Source organism: Gossypium hirsutum, chromosome D05, assembly GCF_007990345.1.
Source record: "Gossypium hirsutum isolate 1008001.06 chromosome D05, Gossypium_hirsutum_v2.1, whole genome shotgun sequence".
Lineage (NCBI taxonomy): Eukaryota > Viridiplantae > Streptophyta > Magnoliopsida > Malvales > Malvaceae > Gossypium > Gossypium hirsutum.
Genome location: NC_053441.1, coordinates 58,004,935 through 58,016,949, shown reverse-complemented (window position 1 = coordinate 58,016,949; position 12,015 = coordinate 58,004,935). Strand labels below are relative to the sequence as shown.

Genomic DNA, 12,015 nt, shown 5'->3' with positions numbered 1-12,015 from the left:
AAGAAATCAATACAGATCAAGTGATTTCATTTTTTCGTTTATTTATTTTTTCGAAAGAAAAAAAACACATATATATTTTTTTAAAATGGCGAATAGAAAAAAAATTGAAACTTTCTTGTTTTTTTTTTTTTACCTTTTTAGGCTCTTAGTCCTCAGATCTAGGCTTTGGAAGTCAAAAGGCTGAAAAAATGTGCCTTTTTCATTTTTCGGCCACCGTGGAAGATGGAGCTGTCGCCGGCGATCGGTGGCCATCACGGCGGAGCTTGCCAGCTCCCTAGGCCGGATTGGGAGGGATGAGAGAAAAAAAAAGAATAAAGTGTTTTTTTTAAAACTGTTTTAAAAATGATTTTTTGAAGCTTTTGTTTTTAGCTAAATAGGGTGCCAAAACGACACCGTTTCGAGGTGTTCCAAAACGCCCCAAAACGACATCGTTTTGGGGCTGACCTGATGACCCGACCCGAATCCCCCTAAGATCCGCGTGTTTTTGGAAGGATGGTTATAATGACCCAAAATTCACAAGCATCTGAAAAGTACATTATCAAGCCTCTGTCTTAGTAAATTGAGTCATAAATAATTATTAAAAGTAATTATGAGTTTATTTGAGTGCTTAATTAGGTATTAATTAGGTGAATTTAGTCTAATTAAAAATAATTAAGAAAAAGGACTAAATGGAGTAAAGGGTAAAAGTTTAATTATAGATTAAAAAAAGTATAAAGGATCAAAATGATAATTAAGCCAATTCATAAGTATGAGGCGGCGTAAGCTGAGTAAGATTGAAGATTTTTATGTGATATTTTTCATTAAAATTTCATTGATAATCATTAAGGTTTAATATTAAATAATAAATTATATTAATTGTTATCATTATTATATTATGAAATAAGTTTAACAAAGACAAATGTATGGTAGTGATTTAATACAAATGTATTGATAGAAGTATATACATTTGTAATAATTATATTAAATTATTAGATAGATATTTATTAGATAAAAAAATTAAATTATAAGATTTTTTTGTGTGATAAATAAAATAAATGATGACAAATGTATGGTATAGATGATAATGTACATTTATAAATAAAATATATATGTACATTTGTAATATTATTATTTGTTGTTAAATAGATTTTTATTAAATAAATAAGATAATTGACAAATAAATGGTATAAAATTTATACAAGTGTAATAAAATAAATATGTACAAATGTAATTAAACAATTGATTTACTTAATATTTAAGCATAAGATATTTTATATTGATATTATATTAATTATTTAGTAATTAAAAAAATAAAGCAAATAAAATAAAGTAAAGTAAAGTAAGTAAATAAAAAGTAAAAGAAAAAAAAACAAAGAAGAAAAGAAACAGAGAGCAATTCGAAATGGTGAAAGGAAAGAAGAAAAGAAAAAGAAAAGGGAAAACTAGGATTTTGAAGCTTAAAGCTTTAATTGGTAAGTCAAATAAGTCCTTTTTACTTAGTTTTGATGTTTTAAAAGTTTTGGAACAAAGTTTTGTTGAAATCAAGTTTGAAATTTTGGAAATTCCTAAGTTTTTGAATATAGTTCATGTTGAACAAATTGATCAATTAGGGGTTTAATTGATAGAAATTTTAGTTAGAATTGATTAAAGGATCAAATTGTAAAGTAAGCTATAAGTTTTACATAGTTGGGATTAAGTTATAAGAAGTCTTAAATTAGGGTTTAATTATGAATATTGAATAGTTGAGTTAAATATGGAAAGAAATTAAGTAGAAAAGAAGTATGAATTAAGCTAGAAATGTAAGTAAGCTTAGTTAGAATTAAATTGGGAATAAGCATGAATTGAATAAAATTTAATTATTATTATTTTTTTATAATTTAATGTTGTAATTAATAGTGAAAATAATTATTATTTTCGTAGCTAGAAAGGAAAACGAGGCATCGGCATCCAAAGGAAAAGAAAAGATCGTTGAGGAGTAAACGCTTATTCCGGGTTTGTATTACTATAATTTAATCTATTTACTAAATGCTATATTGAAATTGTAATCATGAGATATTTAAGGTAAGGTAAGTAATAAAATTTGAAATTAAGATATGTGTGAATATTGAATTATAAGTGAATTGAAATAATAGATGTTTTGAATTGATTGAATATTTGAAATTGTTGTGGAAATGAATTCGAAATTGGAAAAGTAAAATAATGCCCTATTAACTTATTAGACTAGATTGGATACAAATGACATGTCATAGGATTTGTAATGTGATGAGAAGATTTGTAGTTTGCCCGAGAAGATGATTTTGTTATTATATGTTTCGGTTTATCCGAAAAGGCATCTAATGCCTTATTGGTGTGTTTGGGAGGATATGATATACTGGTGTGTTATGGAGGATTTATATTATTCCGGGTGTGTTAGGTTGGATATTCTAGTGTGTTTGGGTGTAATCCATGTATCTGTCAGAGTCCGAGCCTTGTTAATAGAGTAAATAATTGAAATGAAAATTTGAAAATGAGATTGATTGATTTGGCACTATTTAAAAGTACGAGAAAGAATGTATGAATTAAAATATGAATTGAATTAGTATATAAAAAATATATATGAATTTAAGATTTATGAAGTGATATATAATTATGTATAATTAGTTTAAATGATTTTTTAAAAAAAAAAGCTTATGGTTGATGTTGTAATTTATTAATATTAAATAGTTTAAATTATAGTAATACCACTGAGTATGAAATACTCAACGTACAGTTGTTTCCGTGCGTAGGTCATTAGAGTTCAAGGTCCAATTCAGCATCCAGAAAGATCTCGACTCCAACAAGAAAATTTTGGTGATGTATTTCTTCCTTTTATTTAAGTGGCTAGTGTACACGAGTCATATATATGTAAATATATATATGCTAAATGATCTTGGTTGTAAGTAAATGGTTATGGTCTTTTTGATGATAAATAGGGTTTAAAGTTATAAATTAGTAAACTTAGTATTAAATCTTGAAATGGAATGAAAGATATGAATTAGTTTTTTTTTTACATGTTAACTTTAACCTTTATAATTAAAGTAGTAAATCAATTTATTAAGCATGATTTAGTAGCGTTCTAAGGTATAAAATCTTTGATTGAAACATTTGTATTGGTTTTTTTTTTGTTTTAAGTTCGCAAGGGATTTTATGTAAAATAAGCAGAAATACTGTTCAAAAAAAGATTTACGAAAATTTTTTTTGGAATACTCGAACAAGTTCCATTCTACTTTTAATATATGTTTTGGGTTTCGAAAGTCCATTATAGGGATTTAATTATTAAATTATACTATGAATGTTATTTTAATTGTAAATTATTCGTAAGTTGTCTGATAGGTCCGGTAATGCCGTAACCCTGTTCTGGCTACGGTTTGGGGTTAGAGGGTGTTACAATGGTCTTATTGCACCTTTAGTCCTTCAGCTTTTTAATTATTTTTCAATCCAAATTTTTTGTTTTTTAATTTCTACCCTATGATTTTGATTTTGTTTCAATTCAGTCCCTCTCTTTTCTTTGCATGTTACAATTTAGTCCCTTATTTTATTTTTATCCTGATTTCTCCCCTAAAATTTTACTTTAGTTTCAATTTAATCCTTCTTATATTTATGCACTTATTTTATTATAATTTAGACTCTTAATTTCATTTCAATGTCGACTTAGTCCTTATTTATTTAGTTTCGACCCTTTCTTGATTATTCATTTTTATGTATTATTATTATTATTTATTTATTATTTTATTTGATTTGATTTATTTACTTATTATTTCCTTTTTATTTAAAATTTATTTGTTTTTTATTTATTGTGCATTTTATTTATTTTTATTTTTTTATCTCTTCTACTTTTGCCTTTATTGTCGTCATTATTTATTTATTTTTTAAAATATATTTTCTAAATTAGATTATTTACGTTTTACTTGCACATTTATTGTTCATATTAATATTATTATACATTCATATTTTATTATGTTTATCATTATCATGTTATTATTACTACAAATTGATATCGCACTGCCACTTACTAGCACGACATTTTTATTTTTCATATATCATTATTTTTTATATATACTTCATTTAATTTTATTATGACCGCAATCATGTCACGAATCTTGTTTGAATAGATTTTCCGTTTTTCGTACGATGCCCGAATAAATTAAATATATACTATTTTAAGTGTTACACTAATTTTTACTCGATGCATAAAAAGGAAATTTTTAAAATTATGGCAATGTTCCGCATTTGGAGATTCGAGAAGTCGTGCGTTAACTTATGGGGTTTGACGTTCTCTTTGAACCTAGATAGCTGATCATGAACATCTCTTTCGAAATTAAAACACTTGAGATTTGAATAGTAATTAAATAAAGAGAAAACTTATTTTCGAGGATTCTAGATGGCGTGTCCTAACTTACAGGATATGACCTTTTTGTTACCTCTAGATAAGAGGACATTTTACACACTTTTGATTTATTCAACGGATTTTACTTAAAAAATACATTAATAAAAAGAGGGGGTCGTATTTTAAACTCTTTTCGAATTTTTAACTTTCAATCTTAAGACATTAATTAATCACTTAGGTACCAATTTTGGATTTTACGAGGATACTAACCCTTCCTCGTGCGTAACAGACTCCCGAACTCATTTCTTAGATTTTGTAAACCAAAAATCGTCGTTTTAGTAAATTTAAACTTTTATTAAAATGATTAAATTACGAGGTGATCTGATTACACCTAATAAAAAAAGATTGATGACGACTCTCATTCTCGTCATTTTAAAAATAGAAAGTTGATTTCAAAAAAAATTCAACATTATTAATAATTTAATGATTTGATTGTAATTTAGCCATAAAACTATTGAGACTATTAATGATCATTGTTTAAAATTTTCTAAAAAGTGATGTATTAATTATATATTTTATCTTTCATACATTATTTTGATTACGGAAAAAAAAACCAAAATGACAATAGAAGATGTTATGTAAAGCTCAACATTTTGTTGAAGATACCCAAATCCATGATTTGGTATGAAATTTCAAAAAACCATATTCTTATTCCTTTTTAATTTTGAAGGAAAAAAACTTGTTATATAACATAAACATTGGAAAGTTATCTCTAGAATTTGCAATATAATAGAAAATTCACTTTAAATAAAGAAAACTCATCTTCATTTCTGATAGCAAATGAAAAATAAGAAGAAAAAGAACATATTTTCTTGAAAGACGCTTTAAATGAAACAAATATGAAAAACATAAATGTATAATTTTGCAAAGGTAAAAAAGTGAAAACTGACCCAAAAACTTTCACACTTTTCTAGGTCGTCTCCTCTCTTGTCCTGTCAAGTCTTTAATTGCAAAATAAATGCACAGCCAAGTTTAATTGTGATTTTTTATATATAATTTTGCTATATATTTCTTGATCTAATATTATCTTTTTCTGTTTTTCTTGAACTAAAACAGAGCTGAAAAGACTGTTTGGAATTTTCTTATCCACACTCAAATTCTTGGAATCATTACTTCAATTTGAAGTGGTAAGTGGGTATATTTTCCATTTACTTGGGTCACAACAAAATAATATATGAAAATATCTATGATTAAATTGAAATCCATGTTTTTTTAAAATATATTAATCAAGATTTATTGATTTTCAGGCGGGAACATATTTGTAGTTTGTATATCTATGAATTAATAAAATATATCTTCAACAAAAAAAATGAAAATATCTATGATTAAATTGTAATTTTCTTAGTTTCGTTTTGATTCTAAAAAATAAAAAAAATTTAGTCTTAATATTTACATTTTTATAAAAATATTGTGAGTTGAATTTGTTAAATCATGACTAAATTGATAGAATGTGTTAACTTTGACAGCTAAATCTGTTATTATACCAGTCAAATTTATGAAAATTGTCCTTATTCGGTCACTTTTGAAATTGATAGGGATTAGATTGGTTTGATTTTTTTATAGAGATAAATTTATTCAATATCAAAATTGAGATGGATTAGAAAGGTTGTTTTATCCAGTTTAATCATTAAATGATATGTTAAATCTAATGTGACATAATAATTTAAAATAAAAATTAAAAAATGAATATTATAAAAATAACTGTTTTAAAAACTTTAGTTTTGAGGTTTTCGAAGTTTTTATGGAAGTTTTATGTTCACTTTTTAAAAAAAATTTAAGTTTTACTTAATTTTTGTTTTTAATTTTAAAAGTTATGTAACATGATTCTATTTATTTAAAATTTTCATTTTAAATTTAGCTATGTAAGATTGATATGTGATTGTAATAACAAAAGGACTCGATTGATATAGTACCGATAAATTGAGAATATAATTAGAATAATCTAAAGTTTGGGGACCAATTGAAATTGATGGTCACAATTTAAAGATGCTTGATGTAATTAACTCTTTTCTAATAGAGCAAACCAGGGTAAAAATATGACCCAAAGACTCACCTTTATGTAAGTTATCTCCTATCCTGTCATGTCTTTGTTGGTCTTAATTGCAAAATAAATGCAAACCAAAAGGACTTGATATGTGATTTTAAATTTAGCTATGTAAGATTTGATATGTGACTGTAATAACAAAAGGACTTGATTGATACAGTATCGATAATTTGGAGATATAATTAAAATAATTTGAAGTTTGGGGACCAATTTAAATTGATAGTCATAATTTAGAGATTGTTGATGCAATTAACACTTTTCTAATAGAGCAAACTAGGGTAAAAATATGACCCAAAGACCCCCTCCTTTTTGTTATCTCCTATCCTGTCATGTCTTTGTTGGTCTTAATTGCAAAATAAACCAACTTCATTAATAAACACAAATCCTTTGTCTACAAGAAAACTCAGTTTTTAGTGGCGGAACATTGTAGAAATTGAGGGGTCATACTGAAATAGTAAAATTTTCCGAGCGGTTGAATTTTCCAGGCAGATAAACTTCAATTTCTACTTTGTTTTTCCCCCCTTTCTTCAAGTTCCTTTCTTTTTTGTGTTCAGTTTTACTTACTTTTGCTAAAAAAAAAACCAACCTTCAAATCCCTCCCTTTTGATTGTTTAGAAGTAAGAATCTTCTGATCCCTAAGTGTAGTTTGTTTTTAAAAGTTCCCAAGTGAGGTAAATCTATTTATATATGCTTCATTTCTGTTTTTTATATATCAATTGAAGTTGTTCTATATATTTTTTTGATCTGATCTCATCTTTTAATGTTTTTATGATCTCATTGTGTTTTCAGCTGGACTGAGTTGAAAGAACAACACATTGATTCTCATAGGTTGAGTTGCCTTTCACCATCCTTCTTATGGATAAGAAGTAGTGTCATAATCTTCAAAACACTTTTTGATTCTTTAATTTTTTTTATGGTAATTACTTATGATTCACTGCAGTGTTTGAACTTGGAACATCATATTCTTCAATTTGAGCTTGTCAAGCATGGGTTGCGGATTTTGTGAGGCTGCTCTTTCTAACACAGTTGGAACACTGGTTGTGGGCTGTGTGGTGAAGCCGGCAGGACGTCAACTTGATTATGTCCGTCGCTTTCATGACAATGTTGCAAAGCTCCGAGAGAAAAAGCGTGAACTTGCAGATGCACGAGATCGTCTACTACATAAGATTGAGGATGCTAAAAATCGGCTTCTACAAATTGAAAATGATGTACAGAACTTGCAATCAAGGGCAGATGAAACACTGTCGGATATGGGAACTCTGGAGGAGGAAATCCAACTGAATAAGAGGTGTCTCAATTGGTGTCCTAATTGGAGTTGGAGATATCAATTAAGCAAGAAAGCAATGAAGAAAATCCAGGATATCTCTAAGCTTTTGGACAAATTTGGTCAACTTGGACCAGTCGGCTACTCTGCTCCTACTGCCCTTCCCACTATAGATTTCCTATGTTCTAAGGAATTTGTGTTTTCAAAATCTTCAGAGACTGCATTCTATCAAATCATTGAAGCCTTAAAAGATGAGAATATCAACATGATTGGGTTATGGGGGATGGGAGGGGTGGGCAAGACCACCCTGGCTCGTGAAGTTGGAAGTCAAGCTCAAAAACTGAAATTGTTTAACAAAGTTGTGATTACGGTTGTGTCTCAAAAGCCAAATTTTGAGAGAATTCAAGATCAAATTGCACAATACATAGGCTTTGATATGAAGAATGAACAAGGAAGAAGATCCGAGCAAGAATTATGGTTACGACTGAAGAATGAACCGAGGATTCTTATCATCGTTGATGATATTTGGGAATCTATCAACTTAAAGGAGAAGATAGGAATTCCAATTGGGGATGATCATAAAGGCTGCAAAGTTCTTTTAACAACACGCTGTCAACAAGTATGTCAAGCTATGGATTGTCAAAACATGGTACAACTTGGCTGTTTGAATGATGATGAAGCTTGGACTCTGTTTGAAAAGAAAGCAGGTCTAGATGACTTTTCTGATGATTCTATTAAAATCCTAGCACATCAAATTGTCAAAAAATGCGGGGGTTTGCCTATAGCTATAGTTCCGCTGGGAAGTGCCTTGAAAGGTAAAACCCATCATGAGTGGCAAGCTGCATACCTGAGACTCAAAGATCGTAGATTGACTGAAATTGAGGATGTTAATGAAGAAAATGCCTATGTATGTCTTGAGGCGAGCTTCGACTACTTGAAGAATATGGAGACCAAGACATGTTTCTTGTTGTGCTCTTTATTTCCTGAAGATGATGAGGTTTATGTGGAGAACTTGGTAGGATATGCATGGGGACTGGAGTTGTATAAAGGCATGGACTCAATTAAAGATGTTAGAAGTGAAGTGCTTGCATCAATTGAGACCCTCAAGAACTCCGGTTTGTTGCTAGATTGCGGAGAAAGGCATGTCAAAATGCATGACGTGGTTCACCAATTTGCTTTGTGGATAGCATCTTCAAGGAAGGAGATTTCTTTTGGGACTGTTGAAACACTCCCGATGGATGAAAGTTTCAAGCATTACACAGCAATCTCCTTCAACACTGATCAAACGGATGAACTGCCTAAAGGAGTGGGTTTTCCATATCTCAAACTTCTTTTACTTGGTGGCAATCGTTTCATGGAAACTTCAAGCGAATTCTTTGAGGGTATGAAGGCATTACTAGTTTGTGCTTTGAATCATCTGTTGATATCTCTGTCTACATTTCAGTTTCATATGAACCTTCAGACTTTGTATTTGATTGATTGTAAACTCTCTGACATCTCAATGCTTGGGAAGCTGAGGACACTTCATATTCTCTCTTTAAGTCGATCTGATATCACTGAATTGCCGACTGAAGCTGGTGATTTGGAAAATCTAAGATTGTTGGATTTATCGTATTGCTATGAACTACGAAGAATCACTCCTAACTTAATACGAAGATTGTCCAATTTAGAAGAACTATACTTGCATGGTTGTAGTTCATTAAAATGGGCGACTGAGAATTCAACTAAAAGGGAAAGCTATTCCAGCCTATCAGAGTTGAATTTATTGCCAAAGTTGGTTGTAATATCATTGGATATTTCTTCTGAACATTTTCTAGATGGCTTTGTGTTTCGTAGATTATGGAGCTTTGATGTTTGCATTGGCATAAAAAGAGAACGGCGGTACCTAAAGAGGGACCTTGAAACTTGTCCAATCTCAAGATCTTTGAGAATCGATAAGTCTGTAGATGCAGGCAAGCAACTATTTGAATATGTGTAATCTCTTCAATTGAATAAGGTGGAGGGTCACCCAAACCTTATTCCGAGCTTGGACTTGGGATTTAGTAAGTTGACTTCTCTAGATCTTCGATGGTGCCACTCTATGCAATGCCTAATTGATGCATTAAAGCAGCAAGTGCCAATCACTGCACTCTCTAATTTGAGAAAGTTATCGTTAAGTCATATGTTTCATTTGGAAGAGATGTGCAATGCTCCCCAGCCGCAAGGTTTTCTACAAAAGCTTGAAGAGGTTATAGTTTCAGATTGTGGTGAGATGCAAATGTTATTCCCAATTACTGAATTGAGGAGCATAGAACAAGAAGGGTCCGGTCGTTATTTAAGCCTCCAAAGTCTGAAGGTTGTTGAAATAGAGAGATGCAATAATTTGAAATATATCTTCCCAATGTCAGTTGGTAATAGCATTGGCCAATTGCATACTTTGAAGATGAAGAGTTGCTCGCAATTGGAAGATATAATCCAAGACCGACAAGTGGCATACAAATGTCTACTCCAAAGTCTAAGGGAAGTATATGTATCTCATTGCAATAACTTGACATCTGTTTTCCTTATTGTCCTATGGTCAAATATTGGGAAATTTAATTATGCTTTTCATTTCAGGTTTCGTTGATTGATTTGCCTCAATTGAAAGGAAAGGATAGAACCGACATCGTGCTGACATCGCCATCTTTGCACGTGTTAGAAGTGAGAGATTGTCCTCAATTGACACATTTATCGTTTCAACAAATATACAAGTAAGACCTTCTTATATATAGTATTTATTAAAATTTTCACCTTTTGATTTTTTTTGTCTGTATAAAATAAATAAATGCTTGTATAACTCTTTAAAAAATAGTTTTCATTGTAGAATTTTGGTCTAAAAACTAATCTAAATAAACCTTTAAGTAGTTTAGTTAATTACAATACAATTTAGTAACATAAATATATATAATTTACAAAGAATATATATATTGTTAATATTATTTATGTTGTGTTTTTGCCCCATATTTGAGTTGAACGGTAAACTTTTTAAAAATTTGAATTCTTTGACTATAAAAGATTGAAAAAGGAAATCTTGTGCTTATTCTTAAATTGATGATATGCTTATAGGAATTGTACTTCTCGAAGATGACAGAAAAGAAGCAAATAAGCAACGTGACAGTCCCTGAAAGGAGAGGAGGAACATCAACATATACGGAATATTTAACAATTTCTAATTTTGAAGAGTTATTTGAATATCTTAGATATAATCTTTCAAGTCTGGAGAGGCTAACGTTGTCTGAACTAACTGAATTGCTGGTGATATGGAGTGGTCCCATCCATGTTGAACACTTTCAAAATCTCACTCGTTTGACAGTCAATGATTGCAAAAGGTTAAGATATATATTCTCACCTACCGTCGCTCAAAATTTGCCACAATTGTGGACTTTGCATATATCTGACTGTGAGGAATTGCAGCAAATAATTGAGAAGGATCAAACTCCATCACAACATCATCTCCAACCTATTTGCTTCCCTAATTTGGTGACGATTACAATCATTAACTGTGAAAACTTGAAATGTCTCTTCCCCATTACTCTTGCTCATGGCGGCCTTCCAAACCTATGGGAATTATGCCTTGAAAGGGTCTCCAAATTAGAGCAGGTGTTTGAAGGAGATGAGACAAATCTGAATAAGGAAGAAGAGAAAGTGATATGCCTACCTCAGCTCCGCCCCTTAGTGCTTGATGAGCTACCAAACCTCGTGAGCTTCAGCCCTGTGGGTTATCATTTTGTTTTCCAACCTTTGAGGTGTTTAAAAGTAAAAGGTTGTCCCAACATAACCACAAGATTTAGTGATGATTCAAAGCAATTAGTGCATGCCAAAACACAGGTACACTATCCTTCCAAACTTAAGTATAAGCTCTAGAACAAATTTCATCCATTGAATTATTTTCTTTATGTATTCTCCCAAACTCTATATTTACTAAGCTTTAATTTCTATGCATTAATGCAATATTTTTATTTTGGTTGCCTGAGAGAAATTCTTTTTTTTTTAATGCTTTAAATGACTAAATGAAATTGTATCAACCGTATATGGTTTCTGCTGACTGTCAATATTTCTTTCTAGATATCCTTGTTGCATTATTATTTTCAATTCACAGTTCTTGTTCTTAATATGTCATCCTTTGTCCATTTTGGAAAACTGGCTGTGTTTTCCTCATCATCAATCATTAAAAGCAAACAGTAATAAGTGAAGCCAATCAGTTGATGAAATTATAGTGGAAGAATTTGCTACAGCTCAAGAAACTGCATGGCCAATTGGTAGTGATATAGAATGGACCAAAGAGGAATTTTAAAGTGAATGGAG

General features: G+C 30.1%; 1 protein-coding gene across 5 annotated transcripts; it reads left to right on the top strand.

The window, feature by feature from the left end:
- Positions 1 to 6,744: 6,744 nt before the first annotated feature.
- On the top strand, positions 6,745 to 11,678 carry LOC107902277 (disease resistance protein At4g27190). 5 transcript variants are annotated; one of them, XM_041092269.1, is made up of 5 exons: positions 6,748 to 7,099; positions 7,218 to 7,294; positions 7,369 to 10,421; positions 10,777 to 11,039; positions 11,125 to 11,678. In XM_041092269.1, the coding sequence occupies exon 3, from the start codon at positions 7,415 to 7,417 to the stop codon at positions 9,668 to 9,670; it is 2,256 nt and encodes a 751-aa protein (XP_040948203.1). In that variant the 5' UTR covers positions 6,748 to 7,099; positions 7,218 to 7,294; positions 7,369 to 7,414; the 3' UTR covers positions 9,671 to 10,421; positions 10,777 to 11,039; positions 11,125 to 11,678. The 5 variants fall into 5 exon arrangements, with proteins under 5 accessions (XP_040948200.1, XP_040948203.1, XP_040948202.1 ...); XM_041092270.1 differs by having other exon boundaries at positions 6,749 to 7,099; positions 7,218 to 7,256; positions 7,369 to 10,195; positions 10,288 to 10,421; positions 10,777 to 11,678; XM_041092267.1 differs by having other exon boundaries at positions 6,749 to 7,099; positions 7,218 to 7,256.
- The last annotated feature ends 337 nt before the right edge of the window (positions 11,679 to 12,015 follow it).